Raw genomic sequence first — 27,098 nt, 5'->3', positions numbered from 1 at the left:
TTGAGTTTTTGTTTGAATCGGACATCACCGCTGCCTGTTCAACCGCACCTCAGTACATAACAATTTCGGACGCAGCCTGGTGCGTATCAGTGCAAAAACCGGCCGCACCATCTCAGCCAGTGAAACCGGAATTACAGCCACGCTCAGCACTCATTCTGGCCCCTTCACGGGCACCACCTAAGCCTGCGCCGCATAAGACTCATGTGGATTCCACACGCCTGCCACGGGCCGCAGCGGAGCCGGTCTCCACCATGTTGATGCCATCAGCGTGTTGGCACCAGGAAGCCCCAACCGTGCTCACGTCTTGGACTTCCTCATGCCCGACTTCTCAGCATCTCCGTGAAATGACAATGGCTGTTCCAAGCCTACCACCTGTACCAGCCCTTCGTAAGCCTCGTGCACCTGTGCCACGAAAGACCGCTCGCACCGCACCAGCGGCTGAACCAGACTCCGCGCGCACCGCGCCACCTGCGGCACCTCCAGGTGAACCAGACTCCGCGCGCACCGCGCCAGCGGCTGAACCAGACTCCGCGCGCACCGCGCCAGCGGCTGAACCAGACTCCGCGCGCACCGCGCCAGCGACTGAACCAGACTCCGCGCGCACCGCGCCAGCGACTGAACCAGACTCCACGCGCACCGCGCCTGCGGCACCTCCAGCTGAACCAGTCTCCGCACCTGCGGCACCTCCAGCCGAACCAGTCTCCGTGCGCAATGCGCCAGTGGCTGAACCAGTCTCCGCGCTAGCGGCACCTGCGGCACCTCCAGCCCAACCCGTCTCCGCACGCCCCGCGCCAGCGGCTGTACCAGTCTCCACGCCAGCGGCTGAACCCGTCTCCGCGCCTGCGGCGCCTGCGGCTGAACCCGTCTCCGCGCCTGCGGCGCCTGCGGCTCAACCCGTCTCCGCGCTTGCGGCGCCTGCGGCTCAACCCGTCTCCGCGCCTGCGGCTCAACCCGTCTCCGCGCACAATGCACCTTCGTCATTTCCAGCCGGACGAGCAGTAGAGAGTACCGCGTCTGTGGCACCTGCCGCCGGACCGGCCTCAGCGCACGTTGCTTTAGCATCGCCAGTGGCTCTTAATGGATCAACTTCAGTGAGCACTGCGCTAAAGCCAGTCTCGACGCCTGTCGGAGCGTCGACCGAATGCACGCTGTCTGGACCTTCCTCTCCTCAGCCTCCTCGTCCTGCTCCAGCTTTTGTGTTGGCCCAGAAGACGACGCCCGAGGACATTAACCAAGGGACGGTTAGTGACTTTTTATTTGAACTCTATTTGTTATGGGTTTACTTTGTGCTTTCTTTATGTGCCTCAGTATTTTGTCTGTTCAAAGCCCCACGCCCACTCCTGGGGTGGGCCATGAATGACCACGACACACAATTTTTGACGGTCTTGACTTGGATGCTGGATAAAATAATTTTGTTCCTTGGGATCTCCCCAGGGTTCGGTTGTGGGTTCCTGGAAATAATTTCCACCCAACATCTGTTTAAATCCTCTCTCAGGTCCCTGATTACATCTGTTAATCCCAATTATCCACAGAGTTTGGTTAACCATTTTTTGCAATACATTCGGCACTCTGAGAAAGCACAGGTTTTTCTGGTTGGTTCTTTTGTTGGTCTGGTTTTGGTTATTGTTTCTGTCTGCATTTTTGCTCATTTATGTGGGTTCTTTGCTTTTTATGGTTTTTGTTCAAATACATTTATTCAGCATATGAGTGTTTTTTTCTGTCTCTTTTTAGTCATTTTCTTAGGGTATTGTGCATATACCTAAATATCATGTGTTATGGATTCTTACGTTGGTTTGATTTGGTCAGTACCTGAGATGTGGACGCACTTTGTTTTTCTTTTGATGGGCTGTTCGGCTTAGCTCTTCTCCTTTTTGCCCAGTGGCTTCTCCATACTGTGGGACTCCTCCTGAGGAGGTTGGTTTCTTCACACCACTGTTTTGGAGTAATTTGTCCTAAATCTGGCCCAGATTGTTCCTCTGGCACCGCTCTGGGGGTCGGTTTGTCCCATAGTCGAGTCCCTGATGTGTCCTTGCATGTTACTTCCCAGGTCTGCCCTCTTGACCCGGTAGTGAATCACGACCCAGTTGTATGTCACGTGCCCAGGCCCTGTGTTAAGCCGCATGGTCACCCTCCTGAGCCGCCTGGAGGTCTCTTTCCTGCCATGGCTATGCCTTATTTTGGATCCCACGACCGCCTGCCAGGTTTTTGCTGTTCGGGTTTTCCCCTGCCTGTTTTTCTGGGGTCTGTTGTCAGTCATCCTTGGGGCCTCCTCTTTTTTGGGCCCTGTTGTGGCTCTCCTGCCTCGGTCTGCCTGCCATCCTGGGCCCCCGGCCGCCCACCCAGTGTCGGGTCGTTTTTGGGCGGGTGCCCTGGGGAGGGGTACTGTCATGCCCCACCCAGTTCCAGGTTTCAGTCCTTATTTTCCCTCTTTATTTGGTTCTGCTCCTTTTGCCCCAGCCTTGTTTTATTAATTGCCTTTTTCATCATGTGTTTATTCTATGTTCTATTTTTGCTTTGTCACTTTCTTTCTTTGTTACTTTTATACTTCTGCCATGTTCCAGTTCCGTTCTAGTTTTGTTCTATCAGTCTGTTTTCATGGTTCATCATTTAGTTATTGTTTGCCTATTGTTTTTGCTGTTCTCATTTCTGTTGTGTAGTACTGATATGCCAGGTTTTGTTTTTCTTATAGTTTTGTCTGTCTGCTCCACTTGGTTTTGTCACAGTGTGTTTTTTCCCATGATTCTGTTTATCACGTTCTGGTATGCTTTTCAGCCCTGTTCAAGTTTAGATTCCTGTTCATGTTTTTCTTTGTATGATCTTTAGTTGTCATGTCTGTAATCTCGTCACCGCTCACTTGCACCTGCCTGTCATTCTCTCTTTGTCTGCACTCCTCTCAGGTCTCTAAGTTGTCATGTCCAGTTTCATTGTTATCACAGTCTCTTTCTGATCACTCATGTCCCACACCTGCACTTTGTCATCACTGTTGGCCACGCCCCATTCATCTGTCATTTACTTGCCCCTTTGTCACCGCATTTCTGCATCTCTTTTGCCACTTAGTTGTCACCTGACCACGCCCCCTTCCAGGCCCTTCCTCCTCCACGTGCACCTCATTATCTTATTAACACCTGTTCTTATTTAAACTGCTTCAGTTCACTTCCTCCCTGCTTGTTTGTTGATTCATTCACTCACCAGCACTTTGTTTCAGTCCTGTTTTGCCAAGCCATGTTTTTTGACCCACGTGTCGGCCGGATGCGTGCGCAGCCGGCTGGAGATGCGCCAGAAGATGTGGACATGAATGAGACGAGCGAACAGCTTTTCATTCATGTTATTTCATGACTGTATCTCAGTGACCATGGGTCATGTTCAGAGGACCAGATGGGTCATACTTGTATTGCCACTTGATAAGAGTTATTTAATACAATGTGATGTCTGTATACAGTGTGTCATTTTAATTTTTTTTAAATACGTCCATGTGCTTCATGATGTGAGGGAGTTTTCAGCACCTTTCACAGGCCTGCAATGGTAGCTCGCTTCGTAAAATGTTGAGATGGTAATCAGTAAAGTGCAGGTACAAATCCTGTGGGTGGTATGTTTTGTTTTCTTTCCTTTTTTTTTCTTGTTCTCCCCCACAAAAGCGGCGCAATGTGGTCTCACAGGTACCAGCTGGTTTTTATTTCTTATTTCATCCACATAAGCGGCGTGATGTGCTGCAGGATCATGCAAGCCTGCCCATCAGCACAGTGTTTCGTCGTGTGCTAATTTCGAACTGTTTCGCACTGTTTTACTGTAATCAACCAAACTTTGCACTATGTGTGAAGGGGATCTAAATACCAGACTTAAAAAACTAAAGCAAAAAAAGAAAGAAAAAAAGAACAAAAATACACACAAAAACCAAAGTAATTTCTTTGTCAAAAGTAAGTCACTGCACTAAATACCAGACTTAAAAAACTAAAGCAAAAAAGAAAAGAAAAAACCCAACGAAAATACACAAAAAACCCCCAAGTAATTTCTTTGTCAAAAGTAAGTCACTGCACTAAATACCAAACTTAAGAATAGTAAAGCAAAAAAAAGAAAATTAAAAAAGAAAAACAAAAATGAAAAAAGTTTGATCTTGGTGGATCTCAATACCCTGCCAACTTTATAAGAAGATCTCAGTTCAAAAAGCTTGGGTACCTCTGCTCTAATGGAGGTGTGTGTGTGTGGGGGGGGGGGGTTAGTGCACTGAAGTGGTCTTGGTGGTGGTTTGTTAACCTTGCTGTGATGCTTGCTAAGTTGGTTTGCTTTTATTACAATAATTCAGTCTTAAACACGAGATCTAATTTCACTATAAAGTTGTAACAAAATGGTCAGAGAAATTGTCAGCCTTTTTAAAATTATTATTTTACACACTGTTAAATGGCATAAACTAGACTTTGTCAGAGGGATGCACTAATAATAATTGTAAATTATTTCTGAGACATTGTGAGGTAAATTGGTTGAAGCTGAGTTACAGGGAAATAAAATAATTCTTTAACTAGTGTAAATATAAATTTGTGTTTTTTGGGTGGATATTTTAGGGGAGAAATCTCAAATATTAATGTCATAATGTGTGTAACACATGCTTCAATAGAAGAATGACTCATGCTTGTAACAAAACTGTTCCAAGTTCAGTTATTATTCATGTCCATCATTTGGGTTAATGTTGGGGCCTATAATTATCCCTGTATTTTCATATCTGTAAGGAGTTTCAAAGACAAACATTTGCCATTTGCTACAACTCTATTTTGTGACAAAGCATAGTTTAACCAGTCATAACTAAAAGTGTACCAATCATCGAATTTGAGGCAGTAACCAAGGAGCTAATTGTTCCTCCCTGAAAGATATAACGATATGTAGCATGTAAGGGCATGTTTATTCAAATTTGAAATTCATGGATGTTTTGTGTAAAAGTTACAGTATATTGTAGCCTGCGGTATTTTAATGTCAATTTAAATGGCAATTTCAGGGGCACTTCTAAATTATAAAAAATAATATAAAAAATGGCTGTTCGTGCTAAATTTTGTGTGTGTGTGTGGGGGGGGGGGGGGTTGGGGGCTGCTCAAAGGGGGGTCTCGCACGGGGAGTAATTCAGTGTAGAATCGCCACTGGGGATGAGAAAAAGTATTGTTGATTTTCAAAGGATCAGAATGCCAGAAAAGTCTTTAAGTTGGGGGATCAGTCATGACGCAACACAAAGTTTTAACTGGTGGGCAAGTAAGTGTTCTGGCTTGTCATCATCTTTACAATAATAGCCCTGTGCTTTCATTAATAACTTCTAAGCATTTCCAGTACTGATGAGGCTGAATTCAGTCTGTAAAGTGAACCACAAATCTGTGAACAGATTTGCTGAATAGTTGTGGTCAAGCTGGAGTATGCCAGATGGGAGCTCCTGAAGTTGAATTTTATGTGCTCTGAATGGGCTGAAAAGGGAATGATTCATTCTCCAACATATGCTTTCAGTGACTCCTAACTCCTAACATACTAACAGGAAATGGGAAACAGAATCAGTTCTGCTCAAAGTAACAAAGTCATCAGTAGAATTAGAGCTGAACGCACAGAACTGAACTTGCACTCAGATCGAAGGAGTGTGTTAAATCTCCAGAGAGGAGGGTTCCTCATGGAACTAAGGATAGAGAGGGCATGATCTGATATCACCACGCTAAAACATTTACAGGAAACTACACATGGTGTAAGTAAATTGTTGATAAAGAATAAATTCTCAAATAAGAATCATGTAACCATGAGTGGGAAGTCACTGTTGATCACCTTTTCCTGCCATGTGATTCTGAGAAGTCTGCAAAGGTATCTAACATGGAATATTTGCAGTTTCCTTCCTTGGGAGGAGTATGTGGTCTAGGGCAGTGGTGTAGTCTATGTGGAACGCAGGTAGACGCCGTCTACTCACCTAAAAAGACCCAGAATTTCCATCTACCCACTTCAAATTGCCCGGAGGAACGTGACGGTGTCAATAAAATGAGCGCTTATTGACTGTAATTTTATTTTCTTCCTTTAAAAGACAGCCATCAGGCGTCCATCACTGCAGAGTGCACCGTATGTGTCCCATCCCCCCGAGCGCTCGCTCTGCTAGATAAGAGTTTTAATTGGCTCATAGATAGATGGGGGCTGGGCTACCAGCTAATCAGCGCGAAAGCCGCACACAAACAAGAAGAATGCTAGAGAAAGTATCAAAGGTGATTATTACCCGAAAAAATGAAAAGAAAACAGGCCTTGGTTTTAGATTTTTTTCGAAAACGTCCACCTGCTGCTTCAGGGCCAATTGATGAAGTTTGCACCCTGAGTGGAGGAGATAAACCTGGCGCTGTCTGCATTGCTGGTAAGTGGGCTATGACAGCTAGTTTTTTATTTGTTCACTAAGCTAATGGGCCTTAAAACGGTCTAAAAAGCATTATTTTCAATGAGACAAGTTGTTTTTTAGATGCGTCAGAAGCGTCGCGTTAAAAGCCGAGCTAAACCGACGCTTCTGACGGGAGCGAGCATTGCCGCTTGTCGGCAGTCTGACGCATCAAAGTTCAATCCAAACCAACTTTCGATGCTCTGAGCTGTGACGTACCTTTGCGTTGTCCAATAGGAACGACGCGTCGGGCCAAAACACAGAAGACTAGTGGCAGAAACCACTGATCTCTACAAAACAAAGGTGTCACAGGACTGCTCATTTATGGAGCAGTTTTCTGAAGAAAAATCCTTGGAAATGTTTTTTGTTGTTGTTTGTTACCTCAGAATTTCTGATTACTGTTAAAAAAAAAGTTTAGAACACTTGTAATTAAAATAGCTAAATGAATCAATAAATGGTTCTTTAGAAACCTTTCATCTGTAAATTAAAACCACCTGTTATTTCAGATTAGTTAATTTCTTGTTTAACATAAGGAACCTTGGACATTTATTTTTAGACAAAATAACATGGAAATTTGTACATTTTTTTAAGTCTGGTAGATTATTTATATCTCATTTCAACCAGAAAAACAGACACTGTAAATAAATACAAATGGTTATTGTAAATGCAACAGGAAATAATTTAACAATGACTGCAGTGATTGTAAAGTAGGATTTCTGTGACATAAACCTCATGATGAATTTTTTTAATGGTCATTTCAACTTGTAATTTCGCCAAAATATGTAATTGCCTTTAATGCTGTTATCAGGACAGACTCATTTCTAAAATATGAATTTGAGCACAATAGTTGGAGAGCTTCTACTTGTGCAAATGTCTTTTGACTTTAATTTGTGGACATTTTTAATGATCTGTTCATTTGTTGTTAAAATATAAAATGAAATAGCTTTTTAAAAAATAATAGAGTTTTGCCGGTAATCTACAGATGTCTCTTGAACTTGAGTCCCGTTGGCTGTTGGATAGTGTAGTTTTAAAATGACTGGAATTGGTAAGTGACATACTCTCCAGTATTAGTTGCATGGTTGTCTTCATACTATACTTTTGTGCCACTGATTTGGCCTACAATGTTTTTGTCATGGGTTGCAAAGGTTTCTGCAAAGTAAAGCATCTACCATATTTTCATTGTTGTATGTGAATTTTCTGGGAGCTAGCTTCTGTCCTTCAGCCTAGCTGCTGTTTTAATGGAACTTAACGTATACTAATACTAGCTTGTTTATCCTGGGTAGGTTTCCTTATGGACCACAAAGCCTACAGGTTCCAGTCCCCCGTCTGGACCTGATGATCAATCAATCAATCAATTTTTTTTTTATATAGCGCCAAATCACAACAAACAGTTGCCCCAAGGCGCTTTATATTGTAAGGCAAGGCCATACAATAATGATGTAAAACCCCAACGCTCAAAACGACCCCCTGTGAGCAAGCACTTGGCTACAGTGGGAAGGAAAAACTCCCTTTTAACAGGAAGAATCCTCCAGCAGAACCAGGCTCAGGGAGGGGCAGTCTTCTGCTGGGACTGGTTGGGGCTGAGGGAGAGAACCAGGAAAAAGACATGCTGTGGAGGGGAGCAGAGATCGATCACTAATGATTAAATGCAGAGTGGTGCATACAGAGCAAAAAGAGAAAGAAACAGTGCATCATGGGAACCCCCCAGCAGTCTACGTCTATAGCAGCATAACTAAGGGATGGTTCAGGGTCACCTGATCCAGCCCTAACTATAAGCTTTAGCAAAAAGGAAAGTTTTAAGCCTAATCTTAAAAGTAGAGAGGGTGTCTGTCTCCCTGATCTGAATTGGGAGCTGGTTCCACAGGAGAGGAGCCTGAAAGCTGAAGGCTCTGCCTCCCATTCTACTCTTACAAACCCTAGGAACTACAAGTAAGCCTGCAGTCTGAGAGCGAAGCGCTCTATTGGGGTGATATGGTACTACAAGGTCCCTAAGATAAGATGGGACCTGATTATTCAAAACCTTATAAGTAAGAAGAAGAATTTTAAATTCTATTCTAGAATTAACAGGAAGCCAATGAAGAGAGGCCAATATGGGTGAGATATGCTCTCTCCTTCTAGTCCCCGTCAGCACTCTAGCTGCAGCATTTTGAATTAACTGAAGGCTTTTTAGGGAACTTTTAGGACAACCTGATAATAATGAATTACAATAGTCCAGCCTAGAGGAAATAAATGCATGAATTAGTTTTTCAGCATCACTCTGAGACAAGACCTTTCTGATTTTAGAGATATTGCGTAAATGCAAAAAAGCAGTCCTACATATTTGTTTAATATGCGCTTTGAATGACATATCCTGATCAAAAATGACTCCAAGATTTCTCACAGTATTACTAGAGGTCAGGGCAATGCCATCCAGAGTAAGGATCTGGTTAGACACCATGTTTCTAAGATTTGTGGGGCCAAGAACAATAACTTCAGTTTTATCTGAGTTTAAAAGCAGGAAATTAGAGGTCATCCATGTCTTTATGTCTGTAAGACAATCCTGCAGTTTAGCTAATTGGTGTGTGTCCTCTGGCTTCATGGATAGATAAAGCTGGGTATCATCTGCGTAACAATGAAAATTTAAGCAATACCGTCTAATAATACTGCCTAAGGGAAGCATATATAAAGTGAATAAAATTGGTCCTAGCACAGAACCTTGTGGAACTCCATAATTAACTTTAGTCTGTGAAGAAGATTCCCCATTTACATGAACAAATTGTAATCTATTAGACAAATATGATTCAAACCACCGCAGCGCAGTGCCTTTAATACCTATGGCATGCTCTAATCTCTGTAATAAAATTTTATGGTCAACAGTATCAAAAGCAGCACTGAGGTCTAACAGAACAAGCACAGAGATGAGTCCACTGTCCGAGGCCATAAGAAGATCATTTGTAACCTTCACTAATGCTGTTTCTGTACTATGATGAATTCTAAAACCTGACTGAAACTCTTCAAATAGACCATTCCTCTGCAGATGATCAGTTAGCTGTTTTACAACTACCCTTTCAAGAATTTTTGAGAGAAAAGGAAGGTTGGAGATTGGCCTATAATTAGCTAAGATAGCTGGGTCAAGTGATGGCTTTTTAAGTAATGGTTTAATTACTGCCACCTTAAAAGCCTGTGGTACATAGCCAACTAACAAAGATAGATTGATCATATTTAAGATCGAAGCATTAAATAATGGTAGGGCTTCCTTGAGCAGCCTGGTAGGAATGGGGTCTAATAAACATGTTGATGGTTTGGATGAAGTAACTAATGAAAATAACTCAGACAGAACAATCGGAGAGAAAGAGTCTAACCAAATACCGGCATCACTGAAAGCAGCCAAAGATAACGATACGTCTTTGGGATGGTTATGAGTAATTTTTTCTCTAATAGTTAAAATTTTGTTAGCAAAGAAAGTCATGAACTCATTACTAGTTAAAGATAATGGAATACTCAGCTCAATAGAGCTCTGACTCTTTGTCAGCCTGGCTACAGTGCTGAAAAGAAACCTGGGGTTGTTCTTATTTTCTTCAATTAGTGATGAGTAGAAAGATGTCCTAGCTTACGGAGGGCTTTTTTATAGAGCAACAGACTCTTTTTCCAGGCTAAGTGAAGATCTTCTAAATTAGTGAGACGCCATTTCCTCTCCAACTTACGGGTTATCTGCTTTAAGCTACGAGTTTGAGAGTTATACCATGGAGTCAGACACTTCTGATTTAAAGCTCTCTTTTTCAGAGGAGCTACAGCATCCAAGTTGTCTTCAATGAGGATGTAAAACTATTGACGAGATACTCTATCTCCCTTACAGAGTTTAGGTAGCTACTCTGCACTGTGTTGTTATATGGCATTAGAGAACATAAAGAAGGAATCATATCCTTAAACCTAGTTACAGCGCTTTCTGAAAGACTTCTAGTGTAATGAAACTTATTCCCCACTGCTGGGTAGTCCATCAGGGTAAATGTAAATGTTATTAAAAAATGATCAGACAGAAGGGAGTTTTCAGGGAATACTGTTAAGTCTTCTATTTCCATACCATAAGTCAGAACAAGATCTAAGATATGATTAAAGTGGTGGGTGGACTCATTTACTTTTTGAGCAAAGCCAATAGAGTCTAATAATAGATTAAATGCAGTGTTGAGGCTGTCATTCTCAGCATCTGTGTGGATGTTAAAATCGCCCACTATAATTATCTTATCTGAGCTAAGCACTAAGTCAGACAAAAGGTCTGAAAATTCACAGAGAAACTCACAGTAACGACCAGGTGGACGATAGATAATAACAAATAAAACTGGTTTTTGGGACTTCCAATTTGGATGGACAAGACTAAGAGACAAGCTTTCAAATGAATTAAAGCTCTGTCTGGGTTTTTGATTAATTAATAAGCTGGAATGGAAGATTGCTGCTAATCCACCGCCCCGGCCCGTGCTACGAGCATTCTGACAGTTAGTGTGACTCGGGGGTGTTGACTCATTTAAACTAACATATTCATCCTGCTGTAACCAGGTTTCTGTTAGGCAGAATAAATCAATATGTTGATCAATTATTATATCATTTACCAACAGGGACTTAGAAGAGAGAGACCTAATGTTTAATAGACCACATTTAACTGTTTTAGTCTGTGGTGCAGTAGAAGGTGCTATATTATTTTTTCTTTTTGAATTTTTATGCTTAAATAGATTTTTGCTGGTTATTGGTGGTCTGGGAGCAGGCACCGTCTCTACGGGGATGGGGTAATGAGGGGATGGCAGGGGGAGAGAAGCTGCAGAGAGGTGTGTAAGACTACAACTCTGCTTCCTGGTCCCAACCCTGGATAGTCACGGTTTGGAGGATTTAAGAAAATTGGCCAGATTTCTAGAAATGAGAGCTGCTCCATCCAAAGTGGGATGGATGCCGTCTCTCCTAACAAGACCAGGTTTTCCCCAGAAGCTTTGCCAATTATCTATGAAGCCCACCTCATTTTTTGGACACCACTCAGACAGCCAGCAATTCAAGGAGAACATGCGGCTAAACATGTCACTCCCGGTCTGATTGGGGAGGGGCCCAGAGAAAACTACAGAGTCCGACATTGTTTTTGCAAAGTTACACACCGATTTAATGTTAATTTTAGTGACCTCCGATTGGCGTAACCGGGTGTCATTACTGCCGACGTGAATTACAATCTTACCAAATTTACGCTTAGCCTTAACCAGCAGTTTCAAATTTCCTTCAATGTCGCCTGCTCTGGCCCCCGGAAGACAATTGACTATGGTTGCTGGTGTCGCTAACTTCACATTTCTCAAAACAGAGTCGCCAATAACCAGAGTTTGATCCTCGGCGGGTGTGTCGTCGAGTGGGGAAAAAACGGTTAGAAATGTGAACGGGTTGGCGGTGTACACGGGGCTTCTGTTTAGGGCTACGCTTCCTCCTCACAGTCACCCAGTCAGCCTGCTTTCCCGGCTGCTCGGGATCTGCCAGGGGGGAACTAACGGCGGCTAAGCTACCTTGGTCCGCACCGACTACAGGGGCCTGGCTAGCTGTAGAATTTTCCACGGTGCGGAGCTGAGTCTCCAATTCGCCCAGCCTGGCCTCCAAAGCTACGAATAAGCTACACTTATTACAAGTACCATTACTGCTAAAGGAGGCCGAGGAATAACTAAACATTTCACACCCAGAGCAGAAAAGTGCGGGAGAGACAGGAGAAGCCGCCATGCTAAATCGGCTAAGAGCTAGTAGCTACGCTAAGCTAGCGGATTCCTAAAAACACGCAAAGTGAATAATGTGTAAATAATTTAGAGGTGATTCAGCAGAATGAGTGCTTTAGTTAAGGCACGTAAAGATTACACTGGGAAACAAATCGTAATCTAGATAACTAGATCAATCTAACTGCGCAGATTAAACAGCTAACAGATACAGAAAAACACCGCTGTGCTCCGGAACAGGAAGTGATACAATACCGCAGTGAGAGCCAACCACCAGTAGAGGCCATGATGGACTGTCAACTTTAACAGAGATTGTGGTAGGAGGCGTGAGGCTCTGCAGCCAGTGCATGCTCATGTAGACCGGTGTGTTCTGTTTTGTTTTTGTTTATGCGTCTAAACTGTACACAAACAACGTGGGGCCATGCGGATTATATGAAGGGTGAATCTTGCAGCTGCTGAATTTGGCAGTACAGGCTCATATCCGGTACTAAATAGAGGGAGGAAAAGTGAACTCTTGCAATATACTTAGTTGGGAGGCAATAATCTGCTCCTTATTATTGTTAAGAGAACTTTTCTTTCTTAATAACAAGGAGTCACAGTCACTTTTTTTTTGTTTTGTTTTTGAGTGACTGTGACTTAAAGTTGTCTTATTTACTGTTAAACAATACACAGTAGAATAGAATAGAATAGAATAGGCTTTATTGTCATTGTACAAGTGATACAATGAAATTGCAGTAGCTTGCATATGATACTTTTGGCTGGATTTAAACATTGTTTATTCCTGGTTTATGACCTGATTAAATTTCTTTGTTAAATTAGGTTTTCAGATGCCAAAAAATAAATGTATTTGATCTTTGTATTTTTAATCACTCTTTTAGATTTACTGTTGTATACTGTATTTTGCAATTGGTGCAAATTACTTACTTACATTCTGACACATTTCTCACATTTATAGTGGCAAATATAGAATATAAATGATCAGATGGAAAGTATAGATCTATTTGTTGTTATGGTGTTAAAAATGTTAATAACCGGGGGCGCATACGCACGGGGTTGATGACGGGCAAAAAACAGTCTACCCACTTCAAAAATGTAGACTACACCACTGGTCTAGGAGTGTAACAAACCATAGTTGGTGCATAATCAGCACAACTCTGCATGCATATGAACTGTGGATTAATTGCAAAATTCAATTTATAGTAAGAAATACAGATTTATTGTCAGGCAAAGTGTTTTTAAAGTAATAATTACATAAATCTTGATGCAAAGTTGCAGTGAAATCAAAGCAGTAGAGTGTTCACATGCATGCATAGACAGCATCTGTCGCTTTGCACTCTGCAGCCTGGTGCAGGCTTCAAACACAGAAAGAATCACTCTGAAATAACAGCAGCTGAGGAAGGTGTGTTTGTACCACGGTTCTCCTACATTTTGCCTGTGTTTTCCCCTGTGACATCCGGAGGCCACTGAGCCACCCGCAGGCAGGGCCAATAGTGTCTGGGAGCCCAAAGCTCCAAATCTCCTCATTTCCTGCTGACTTGTCACAAGTGGTGTGCCTACAAAGTAGGACTCGTCACAGCCAGGCCCAGGCTGCATGGGGTAATTACATAATGTGGGATGCACCACAGGTTTCCTGGCACTTCAGTACCTAGTGAGAGACTGACCTATTTGGACACCTTCTTTTCATGTAGAATCAAGGACACACGTTCCTTGTTTTCTTTGCAAACTCTTTAATAAATGGAAAGCAAAGTTATATTCAACTCAAATTCTTTTTGTTTAATCCAAACTGACTATCGCTACACCAAATAGTTTTCACCTACAATTTCAGGCATGTACAGAATCACCTTGAACATAACACATAGGGTTGCCAACTCTCTGAAAAATAAATAAGGGACACCTCACCGCCAGGGCCTACTGACCATTGCCTTCACCCTTCCCAGCATCTGTGTGAAATGATTTTTAACCATTTGACTGTTGACTTGACCCTGAATTTAAGTAGATACATACATGCATTTGTTCTGATATGAACACGTGGAAATGATTATTTAGCAATTTATTTTTAGTGCAAAATAAATTTTCACTCACAATTTCAATATGAGCATTCTGTCCTGCTTCAAAGCATAAAATAAAAAAAAAAAACTTTAAAAAAAATCTCTCTGTAGTGCTTAACTTAAAATTGTATGAATTAACAAAAAAACTATAGAAAATTTGCATCATCCAAAACAATGTAACAGTGTAAAACAATGTAACAGTGCACATTTACATATTTAGTGTAATAAAAAGTACAAAAAATAAAGTCTGAAAAGTAAACAATACTTACAATACTTAGCTGTTGTCACGCACCTTTTCCACCCAGCCATTTTCCTTTTCTCATTCGCCCCTGTATTTTTGCATTCTTTTTTGTTTGTTTGGTTTTTTTTTTAGGAGGAGGAGTAACGACGTTACAGACATTGCTGTCCGTAGGCATATCTGCAGTGCCAGTGTCGGTGTCTGTATCGATTCGATATCAGCCATGCTGCGCTTTGTTATTGTCGTCCAGCGACCGTCGTCGGCTCATGACGTCGGTATCTTCTTGCGAGCAGATGTCCCTCGACCAATGAGATAAGAGTGATTCTGTATTGTCAACTCGTGTCTGTCAGCTCATTGGTGAAAAGCAAGAGAGAGGCTGGGATCAAATTTACCGTAAGTTTCCATATAAAGCGCCAGTCAATTCCATTGACATTTTACAGACTTTTTGATTCTTACAGAAATACGGGACAAACTGCGTCCCGTTTCAGGTCAATACGGAACGCACACTTTTATTTCCAAATAAGGGACGATTCCGTTTTTCAAGGGACGGTTGGCAACCCTAATAACACATGCAGACAATAGTCAGAAAAAAATGGCCACATACATGATTGTGCATTTGAAATAACATGCTGTTACTGAATTCCTCCCCCTGGAGGGTGTGCACTAGGGATGTGGAGATTAATTGATACAAATCGGTATCTAGATACAAACGTGCGCGATGCGAGTGTATCGATTCATTCAGTGTGCACCGATTCAAGTGACAGATGAAATCACGATGCATCGGTCGCTGCATGCTTGCATCGATTTTTTCTGATGCACATTGAATGCACCACAGACGGAAGCCTGAAAGTACATTTCTACCGCAACAAATCTATTTCAAAATGGAGGCCTGTGACAATGGTGCAAGCAGAGATTTTTGAAACATTTAGATCAGGCGTTTGGAATTATTTTGACTTGGTTTTTAAAAGATGGGAAACTTGACAAGACGCAGGTCGTTTGGAAAGAATGACGTGGCCATAGCCAGCGCCACGAGGGGGCGTTTGGGGGCGACGCCCCCTCACGTCATCAACCTCGCCCCTCGGATGTTAGAGTTATCAAAAAAATAAAAAAGAAAGAAAAAGAAATACTGGAAAATATAGCAAAATATTAGTTATTCAATAATACCACGTATTTAACAAATAAACCAAATTAATTAACTAAAGTAATTAATTTTAAACAAACAGATATGGCGTGTGTCTGTGTTCAAGGGATTTGATAGGTTGAGGGTTGCGCTTGTCAGTGCGGCAGAGGGCGGTGCATTTCCAACGCGTCGTGATGTCAGACGCGTCCCTTCGGAAGCAGCAAACCACAAAAAAACCTTTAAAAAACAGCAGTAGAAGGATTCTCCCATCACCCTGCTGGGAGAAGCTTTTTTCAGCTACTTTTCGGAGTGACGCCGACCGAGGGAGGACTGACGTCTTGGTGGGATAGATCGAACTGCGACAGCGAGCCGACCCGCACAGAGAAGCCGGCCTTCAGGCATCATCACTGGGCAGAGCGAGGCAGGCAGCCGGGGTGATGGAGCAAACCCACTCAGTCCGAAATCTCCCACTTTTTGGATATATGCGAAGTCCCAGTTTACGCAACGGAGTTTAGTTCTGCAGCTTTACTGAGGTGAGAATAATGTAAAAATAAAACGTGACGTTTACTGAACTGTGAAGGTTTAATGATCGGCTAACGTTAGCTTAGCCTTTAAGCACAGTTGATCTGAGTGAACACTTTTAATTTGTAAATGGTTCAGTCTTTTTATTTTTACCAAATAAAGCTACAGCTTTTTTCAGACACCACAAAAGCTCAGCTTTAAATAACTTATTTTTTCGGGCGTTTTTTTCCATCGTTTTTTTTTTTTTTTGCCGTTTTTTCCCCCTTTTTTTTAATGTATAAACTGTTTAGTGTTTCTTTATATTTAAAGAAATATTTTTATTTGTCCCAATCAGGAACATTTGTTGTGCAGACAACCAAACTTCTATTGATGAGCTGAACACCACGAAGTCCAGTCGAAAAAAAAGTCTCTGCTTTTCAGCAACACCACCAGAGTTCAAAGCTGCAGAAGAGACCTTCAACTGGTCCTGAGAATCCAGCAGAACACCTGCTTCTAAATAAAAGGCTCTTTGAACAGCAACTATTTTATTATTTTTAAAAAAGCTGTTTAATTTTATATTTTAACAATAAATGAACAGATCATTAAAAAGTCAAAAGACATTTGCACAGGTAGAAGCTCTCCACTTATTGTGCTCAAATTCATATTTTAGAAATGACTCTGTCCTGATGACATTATAGGCAATTACATATTTTGACGAAATTACAATCACACTGCAGTCATTGTTAAATTATTTCCTTTTGCATTTATAATAAACATTTGTATTTATTTAGTGTTTGTTTTCTGGTTGAAATGAGATATAAATAATCTACCAGACTTAAAAAATATACAAGTTTCCATGTTATTTTATTTGTCTAAAAATAAAAATAAATTATCTAATATGGTGGTTTTAATTTACAGATGAAAGGTTTCTAAAGAACTATTTATTGATTTATTTAGCTATTTTAATTACAAGTGTTCTAAACTTTTTTTAACAGTAATCAGAAATTTTGAGGTAACAAACAACAACAAAAAACATTTCCAATGATTTTTCTTCAGAAAACTGCTCTCTAAATGAGCAGTCCTGTCACACGTTAATGTTTTGTACAGATCAGTGGTTTCTGCACCAGTCGGATTGGTCCAATCCATTTTGTACAGATCAGTGGTTTCTGCACCAATCGGATTGGTCCAATCCATTTTGTACAGATCAGTGGTTTCTGCCACGAGTCTTCCATGTTTTGGCCTGACGCGTCGTTCCTATTGGACAACACGAAGGTACGTCACAGCTCAGAGTGTCGAAAGTTGATGCACCTCATCTCGACAGAACACTGACTCTGTGTGGTATGCAGGAGATCACTTGACCGAGGGTCTATACGTTCAAATAATAATTAAAATACTGTCATGACTCTTTACTCTTAGTCAGTCAGTCTCTTACAACGGTGTAGCCTAAATACACGAGCTTTCCAGGAGCGCACCCAATTCATTACGCACACTCAGAGGCACATCTCCTCCGGTGCACACTTTTTTTGGGGGGGGGGGGGGGCGACCCCGCCCCCTGTGATAAACTCATCGCCCCCTTAATATTTTTTTTCTGGCGCCGGGCCTGGACGTGGCTGCCGCTGCGCCCCCCTAACTCACAAAACTAGTGAGAAAAGTATCTCAAATTACTTTTGCCAAGGCGGTATTCTGTCAATGAGTGACTCACTTTAAGTCAGTCATTGAGAGTGATGTTGTCTTACTGTTTACTGTTTACGTTCTGATGGTGTGATCAAACAGGTTCCAAATATGAGGGAACTGATTCCTGTTCTTTAATGCTGAATCTGGTAAATTTGCTGCTTATAAGGAGTAAAACAAAGTGTCTGTCTCTACTAGAATCAGAAGAAGAATACCATAGTACCATACATACTGAATTGCAGATTCTTATTATCTATTCAAAATTTTGGTCTAATTTCTTTGCACCATGTTGATTTGCATCGTATCGCACCAAAGTGTATTGCATTGTGAGGAATTGAATCACCATCAAATACATATCCAATCACATCGAATCAGGAACGGGGTGAATCGTATCGCATCGTATCCTCATGTTTTGCTATATGTATCGTATCGCTGGTAATGTATCGAGTCGTTGTCAGTGATGAGATTCATGGTTCGTGGTTTTGTGAAGCCATTTGATTCCTCTTCTTAAATCATAATGACAACAAACTACCCAAATGACCATGATTAAACGTTTACATACCCCAGGTCATAATACCACTTATTGTCTCCTTTAACATCAATGACAGCTTGGAATCTTTTGTGGTAGTTGTGGACGAGGCTCTTTATTTTCTCTTATGGTAAAGCTGCTCATTCTTCTTGGCAAAAAGCTTCCAGTTCCTGTAAATTCCTGGGCTATCTTGCATGAACTGCACATTTGAGACCTCCCCAGAGTGGCTCAATGATATTGAGGTCAGGAGACTGAGCTGGCCACTCCAGACCCTTCAGTTTATTCTGCTGTAGCCAATGACAGGTCAACTTGGCCTTGTGTTTTGGATCGTTGTCATGTTGAAACGTCCAAAATTTGCTTCCGGGCTGATCAGTCCAAATTTTCTCCCAGCATTTTCTGATAACATGCTGCATTCATCCTGCCATCAATTTTGACCAAGTTTCGTGTGCATTTTGTGCTCAGAATCCCTTGTTACAGCATATACTGTTGCAGGACATATATTGTTGCCACAATGATGTATGCCATGTTCAAAGACACGGCACATAATGTCACCAGCACATATCGTCCCAAGCAACAATATATACTGACAATCAAGGCACATATTGTCGCTGGTCATCAGATCAACAAGTAAAACTAGATGTTTAACTATGAATTTTTTGTTCTCTGTCTCACACATACACACATGCACACTTACTCACTCTCATTACATCCGCTAAGAATGTAATGAGTCCTTTGACAATTGCTTTTGACAAAGCAATTGTCAAAGGACTGAGAATGCCAATTTGGACACACTCCAAATTTCTGAACTCAAAATGAAGGTCATAAATTTGGAGTGTGTCTTCAACAACTCCTTTGACAAGTCCTCAGTTCTTTGATAACTGCTTTGCTTTTCCTCCATCCATCCATCCATTTTCTTCCGCTTTATCCGGAGTCGGGTCGCGGGGGCAGCACCTCAAGCAAAGGTGCCCAATATCAGTGCAGCGCTGGATGAAAGATGCAAGGGTCTGTCAGGAGCCCAGAAACACACTGACCTTTCACACACACACACACACACACACACTTTCCAAAAAAAGAGATCACAGGTGAGGATGGTTACCTTTTGCAGCCATTCAAACCAGTTTGTGTCAACTTGTGTGCATGTTTTCAGGCCAAAATCACCAGAGTATGTAAACTTTTGATCAAGGTCGTTTGGTACTGGCCATTCTGTTATTACGATTTAAAAATACATCAGATAAAATGTCCAGCAGCAAAGTGTTGGCCTGTCAGGCTACCAGCCTTTGTGGTGTGTTTTAATTTCAGCAATGAGGATAGAATCAGATCACTGTTTGAGGAGATGGCTGAAGCCAGAGGCAAAAGAAGGAGAGCAGACAAGGACACGGAGTGAAGAGAATAAGGCAAGTGAGGGAATAGAACAAAGAGAGAGAGACTTCCAACAAGAAGTATGTCATCTTATTTTCCCCCGCTGCATTTACAAAATTTGAGTAAACTGCCCTTTGAATTATATTTTGTGCACAGGTACACATGATTTTTGCTGCAGGTTGCTTGTCTCTTAGCAATATGAAAAACTGGGCTCTTTCAAGTTCTTCCAAATGTGGATAATAAAACTGTAAACATAAAGTAAACAAAGACAAAAAATAAAGACACATTTTTAATAACAACTTTCACTGCTTTGTCATAAACACAGGACTCAACGGTAAAAACTAGCCGTTAATTTAGCATTTAACGTTATAGGAAATCAATGCAGACGTGAAAAATGTTTCTCTCCCTAATATTATATTTTAGCAGCACAGCGTTTGGAGTCATTGTGTATTTTCTCATTACAAATATAAACATGAATTACACTGAAACACCCGGAGCAGCGTTTAAATGGGTTGGCGAATAATTTCTTATTGCACGCTCACAGCCACGTGTGCACACATACACATTGCATTTCTTCATTTTTGAAATGCACAGAAGAGAATATTTTGGACTAAATAACCATTACAGGGGGTAGAAACACCCTGGAATATAAAACACCATCAATGCTGTGCTGAGCTGAGTTTAAGACCTTCTTATCTACAGGCTGCATTAACACGTGGCTTTTACATTGCTCTGTTTATGAATAATAAGTCCACGTGAATTTATTCACACACGGCCTTGAATTTTTAACGTTGGTTCAAAAAAATATCAGACCCTGGCTCAATGAAACATATTAGCCTAATGCATTTGTGTGTGTATGTGTGTGTGCATGCACATGGTTTGTATTACCTAATCACATAATGGTGCCTGTCTTTTTACTTTTCTCTGTCTCTTTTGCTATTCTGTCATTTGACTTACTTTCCATCTATGGTCACTTATTTTGAGCCCCCCCAAAAGGCTCTCTCCGTCTCTCACCACTCTCTCTTTTTCCCTTCTGCGTGCTGCTCATTGTTAAATCTATGAATTTCTGAACATCATTTTCTTGATTTTTCCATGCCGCAGGGAGACATTCTTATTCTGCTCCTTCCCTTCTTTTTTTTCACCTCATTTCCTCCCTCCAGAGTGAATCCCCCAGACAGGATGCGAGGTGACAGCGTGGCCTGTGGAGGTTACGGTGGGATGGGGAGCGGGGGGTTGATGTGTGCCTTGTGTTGAGGGGGCTATAGATGTGGGGTGGTATTAAAAAACAAAAGTGTTCCCACTGCCCAAAACAATCATGGGCGGACAATCGGAACCGTTCCAAATCCAATCCCACGGGTAACTATGGGAAACATGAAGCCTTTGTGGCTTTTGGAATCCTAACAGTTGCATTAACTACACCTCTGAGAGGCTTCTACTCCTTGGATTGATTGTGCGTCTTCCCACAACACTATACGTAGTCTTAAAATACGTTCTGTCCTCCATGAAACTTGAAGTGTGGGACAACAAAATGCCACTGCTGTGGAGCTTTAATGAGTCACCATATGGATCAAATTAAAAAAATATAACCCTGACAGGGTTTTGTGACATAAACTTATATTTCCTCTTTCATTTCATATGCCGTGTATACACTGAGACAACATAAAAGACACCTTACATACACACAGCAGTGACGGGTGTCCTTTAGATGAGTTAAAAAAAAATGAGTGTAAGGAGGGTTACAGTCCACTTTATAGTGCCATTCAAGAGTTTGGACACACCACTTTTTTCCCCACTTTATCTCTACCAGTGTCACGTTTTAAAATAACAGTTAAATTATGACAACTAGAAAGCAAAATGTTCAACTAAAGCCCTCATATTTAGAACCTTTCAAGTAATTGGTTTGCCATTATTAAAAAAAAGTGTATTCATATTAGAATGCAATTCCTTTGAATATATAGTTGAATAATATCTAAGTGCTTATAATACTAAATAATAATACTAATAACTATTATTATTATTAGCAACAATAATTTGTTTTGTATTGTGCTGTCCACCAGCCATTATATTAGTCATGACCAGCCATCACTATGAAACACATTTCAATTTGCAATTTCATTTAGAATGAAGACACATTCAATTCCATGTCCAGGCTTTTGACTGATGCAGAATGATTCCACAAAGAACAATGGATAATTGATCAAATTATGCTCTTAAAAAAAGGGATATTGTGCCTCAAAGAACTCAAAATGAAGTTCATAAATCTTTATTAGTCCTTAATATGTAGGAGTCAATCATTATTGTTTGATGTTTAGAAGGTTTACATTTTTCTTGTATCTCTTTGCTTTATAAAAATGTTATGAGGAAGATTTTGCACAGTAGTCTGTGCATTCCACAGTTTTTGTCTGTGTGTGCGTGCAAATGAAATTTAATTGTGTGCCTGTTGATGTATTCTAATCTATTTTGAGCTTGAACTGCATTTTCACCAGATTTGTAGCTCACTTTAGATAAAAGCATCCACCAAATGCACAAATGTAAATGTGTTGTTTTAACTTGGAATAAATGCAAATCCTCCACTTGAGTTATTTTTGGCACTACAAACTTTAAAAACTCTTTCAAACAGACAAGCAAATTTAAGACCTGTCTGAAAGAAGTCCTACGACTAACTGCTGAGAATATATGAGTTAAACAGTAATAAATAATACTAGAGTATTACATATTAATAACAAAGTAGAAGAGGACATAAGATCTGCAAATTAAAAATTATGTAATAATAGTCCACTGGGGTCAGAGAATATCAGAATTTTCCATTTCACTTTCTGTTTCTGATATGAGTTACAGTGCTGTGAAAAAGTGTTTGCCCCCTTGACTCTTTACATGTTAGATTTTTATTAGGACATCAAAAAACAAAACAAAAATTCAGGACTTGTATATTAGAATTTCCAAAATCATGCTCTTTAAACTCACAGTGAAATTAAATCTCTACTGTTTGATATAAATGAATTAAAAATCTAAAAGCCAAAATGATGGTGTGAATAAGTAAGTGCCCCTTTTAGTATAGCACATGTAAACCATCACTTTTATATACAGTTTTCTTCGGACAAGTCAGGGGATGGATACGTGAACATTCCCAAGACACTGACTAGGTCTTGGACATTATTTACATGAATTATGAAGAAATACAAACAGTATGGCATTCTAAGGTAAATCTGTGTGGAGTAGATAGTTCTCAAAAACTGAGTGACTGTGCAAGAAGGTGAAGAGTGAGGAAAGCCACCAAGACACCAAGACAACCCTGAAGAAGTTATAGATTTCTGTGGCTGTGATTGAAGAGATTTTGTAAAGTGCAGGTTTTGCATTTTGTATCACCACTACAAAGGGGCCACTTGAATTCATCACATGAATTCGAGTAGGTGGCATCAGTGTTTGCAAATACCAACAGTATGGTGCGTATTTAAATCGATTGCAGAATATGTGCAGCATCATGTCCTTACTTTTAGGGCTTTCTTCTTACTGTCGAGCAGCTTGGAGATGTCTCGTGCCACTTTCTCCACCAAGTCCTTTGGGTTATTTCTCTTGATTTCAAACTGGCTCTTCTTCTCATTATAAATCTGCAGACAGAGAACAAAGGTAATCAAAGGTTAGAAGTGGTTAAAGCCATTATTTCCATGTAGAAAATTAAAACTGTCTTGAATCCCAAGGCTCTGCACAGAAATGGTTTCATGTAAATGAGCCCATACAATACAGACTTCCATAAGCCTCCGTGTAACAGAATCAAATACAGGACAGGGGCTTGATGGTGAAGCACTCTGCCACCCAGCCTCAGTTTATCTGACAAGAATAATTAAATAAATGCAATCTCTGGCAGATCCAGAGATTACGTTCTTGGGGATTTGAATTCAAGCACCAACATTAAGTGCTACATCTAGCATTTCTTTGAATGGCCACTTGACTCTGACTCAAAAAGCGATTCACCCCACACAACCGTCCTTGTTAAAATGTAGAGCTTTAGAGCAGGAATAAACATGTTTACAGCGTATGCAAAAAAAAAAAAAAAAAAATGTAAGTTTTGCTCTGGGAGTTGGATCCACTAGCGGTGCCCACCTTATTTTCAGAAGGCCTATTAGTCAGAAGATGTTAGAAAATCAGTTGGGTTTCTGTAGACAAACCTCTGACAAACAGTGAAGAGTAGAAAATGTCTTCAACTTAAATGTAAAATAAACACCAGCCTGAATGAACAGCATTCATATGAACATGTATTTATCTTAACATTGCAAGCAGAGGAACTGCACAGACGTCTACAAACAAACCATGAACAACAGCTGCATTAGCCAACAAAACAAATCCTGTAACAACTTTTGTTTAACATTATTACTGTAAATTGTTGCACAATAAAAAATAGTGGAAAAATAAAAGTCTCTGAAAAACATATACGAGGTCTGTTAGAAAAGTATCGGACCTTTTTATTTTTTTCAAAAACCTGATGGATTTGAATCACGTGTGCTTGCATGAGCCAACCTTGAACCTTTGTGCGCATGGGTGAACCTTTTCATGCCTGTCGATTGCGTCATTTGCTTGTAAGCAGCCTTTGTGTGAGGATGGGTGGAGTCTCTCGTCATTTTTTCTTTGCAAGGAAATGGCGGAACGACTGGAGCAGCGTGACTGCATCAAATTTTGCCAGAAACTGGGCGACAGCCAGGTGGAAACCATTTGGATTATTCAGACGGCTTTCTGTGACGATCCTCTGGGCATCACACAGATTAAGGAGAGGTACAACCGGGTTAAAGACGGCAGCACAACGGTGGAGAGCGAGCCACGCTCCGGGCGGCCATCAACATGCTGAAATGACCAGATCATTTCCAAAGTGAACGCTGTGGTGATGTGGGACCGTCGTGTGACTATCCGAGAAAATGCAGAAGAGGTGGACATCAGCACCTTTTCAGCACATTCCACTGTGACAGAAGATTTTGCCATGAAGAGTTGCAGCGAAATTCATGCCGATGGCTTTGGCACGAAGCTGATGGCGGAACAAAAGCGCCACCGTGTTGAAGCCTCACAGGACATGTTGTGACATGCCCACCTCTTCCACAATTTCTCGGATAGTCACACGACTGAAAAGCCACTGAAAGCCGTCTGAATCTTCCGAATGGTGGAAGAGCTGGGCATGTTACAACATGTCCTGTCCAACATGTCCAAAGAAAAAATGACGAGAGACTACACCCATCCTCACACAAAGGCTGCTTACAAGTAAATGACGCAATCGACAGGCGTGAAAAAATTCACACATGCGCACGAAGGTTCAAGGTTAGCTCATGCAAGCACACGTGATTCAAATCCATCAGGTTTTTGAAAACAATAGAAAGGTCGGATACTTTTCTAACAGACCTCGTACATACCGTATTTTTCGGACTATAAGTCACACTTTTTTACATGTTTTGGCCGGGGGTGCGACCTTTGCTCCAGAGCCACTTATAAATGAAAAAATATACCGGTAGATTCTCAATTAATTTACCGTAATAAAACAATTTTACGTGACAGAGTCGCTTTATGTTTTAAAATGGCCACTGGAAATGGAAATGCAATGCATCATGGGCACTGTAGTATGGTATAGGTCACGCTGGTGCGATAACCAATCAGAGAACGGAACATTGGACGCGTATTCCTCACCTCACCCAGACAATGATTGTGAAACAGCGTGTGAAGCAGACGAACACGGTGCTTGCTGTTATTCCGGAAGGACTAACAAAACAGCTTCAACCCTTGGATATCAGTGTGAGCAGAGTGTTTGAGTTGATGCTGAGAGCTGCGTGGGAGCACTGGGTGAGCGACGGCGGAGGATTAGCATCTGCACTTGGAAGGAGCTGGCATCGACACCATGGGGAGGTCATGAGCTGCGCAGGTAGGTGCTGCATGAACATCGGCAGCTGACACCTGGTGTGTACTATGGTCCACAGCGGGCAATATGTTAGAAAAGAACCGTTCAGCGATGGTGCGGGTTATGGTTCGGCTCGCAATGTGGTCCGCAAAATACAAACATATCTGTAGGTAAAATGCAGCTCACAAGAGGGCGCTCAAGGCTTGTGTGACTGTTCCTGCGACTTCTGACTACCATAGAAAAATAAAAATTTCAACATTACTGATAACTTAAGACAATGGAGAAGGCCCGAAAAAATGCCACCAAAAAGAAAATCATACTCTGCAGATTACAAGTTGCGACTGGTGAAATATACATCCGAAAACAGTAGCCGTCACAATATTATCATCTGAACTTTTCATGTTAACATACCTGTATGTCCATGTGACTTATAGTCCAGTGCGACTTATACTCCGGAAAATATGGTAGTATGGAATGCCCCAGATTTTTCTGACAAGTGCACCTTCTGTAAACAGGCTAGACCCCGCCGCTAGCAGTGGCTGCTAGCTGCTGTAAAATTGACTTGATTCAATTGACTCATTGTCCTTTCTGAGCATTTTATTATAAATATCTGAGATAATAAGGGTTGCTGTGAGGTTAGTTTAACTAAAAGACTATAAAGAAGTAGGTGCACCAGTATTTTCACTGAGTAAAATCCATCCATTTTCTATACCCACTTACTCCAATTAAGGGTTGAGAAAAATTTTATTTTGATTTAATTTATATGATAGGACCATTAGCACCAGGTTAGCACTAATTAGCAGGTAGCTTGGTGACATTAGGACCACTGATGGTGCAACAGTTGCAAAGGCAATATGCTGGCTTTACATTTTAATACTAGCACCTAAGCCACCCATTATGAAAACCACTGTCCACTCTACAAAAGTATAAATAAATTGTCTGAACCAAAGTTAGCCTGTTAGCCTTAGCATCAGTTTTTTTAGTAACTGTAAGATAGGAGTGAGTGTTTTCAAACTTCATTGGTCCCACCCAGGTCATGCCGGTCTTGAAGATGCTGCACCTTTTTACCCATTTAAGGATTGGTCAGGTGTTAGGCACTGCCAAGATGGCAACACGTGGAACTGGCCCATTTGATCTTCAAAACCACTTCAGAAAACCTATGGGTAGTGTCAGGGAGGCTTTTTCCTGAAAAAATATATTGTCCATCATTACATTTTCTCCCAGTCTTATTTCAAGCTTGGAGACAAATGTTGGGAAAGACCAACCTAAATGTTTTCAATGAATGGAGTAAATAGGAAGATCACTTGTTGACTCACCACTTTTTAGTCAGTTACACCAGCATCAATATGTCAAAAACACTTATTGGGACATTACACAAAATGAGGTAAGGTCAACAGACAAAGACTATGCAAAAAGACATATAAAAGATGAATTGGTTTTGGACAACGCAAGGGAGTTAGATATTTGAGAAGGGTGGGGCATCGAAGGCAGCATGACAGATGCCTGGACTGCTGATAGAAGAAGGTATTTGGGAGCTGATTCTGCTACTCCTGCAGAATGGCTGAGGCTGACTCAGCAGTCTGGGCTCACTATAGGATCTGTAGTCTAAAACAGAGCATCACCTCAGAGATTACCACTTATCCTGCTACACTAAGATGCTACAAGACCCACTCTCACACCACAAA

At 41.2% G+C, this 27,098-nt stretch overlaps 1 protein-coding gene across 3 annotated transcripts in view; it reads right to left on the bottom strand.

Annotated features, from left to right (window-relative positions):
- The window catches only part of cacna2d2a (calcium channel, voltage-dependent, alpha 2/delta subunit 2a), a 573,469-nt gene that overhangs the window by 386,291 nt on the left and 160,080 nt on the right, over positions 1 to 27,098 (bottom strand). For all 3 annotated transcript variants that reach the window (XM_034166295.1, XM_034166292.1, XM_034166294.1), the window contains exon 3: positions 23,033 to 23,149. In XM_034166295.1, the coding sequence (XP_034022186.1) occupies positions 23,033 to 23,149 (117 nt within the window). The remainder of the gene's footprint in view (positions 1 to 23,032; positions 23,150 to 27,098) is intronic.

The sequence above is a fragment of the Thalassophryne amazonica genome, chromosome 3 (assembly GCF_902500255.1).
Source record: "Thalassophryne amazonica chromosome 3, fThaAma1.1, whole genome shotgun sequence".
Taxonomy (NCBI): Eukaryota; Metazoa; Chordata; class Actinopteri; order Batrachoidiformes; family Batrachoididae; genus Thalassophryne; species Thalassophryne amazonica.
This window is presented reverse-complemented; position numbering and strand designations above follow the sequence as displayed.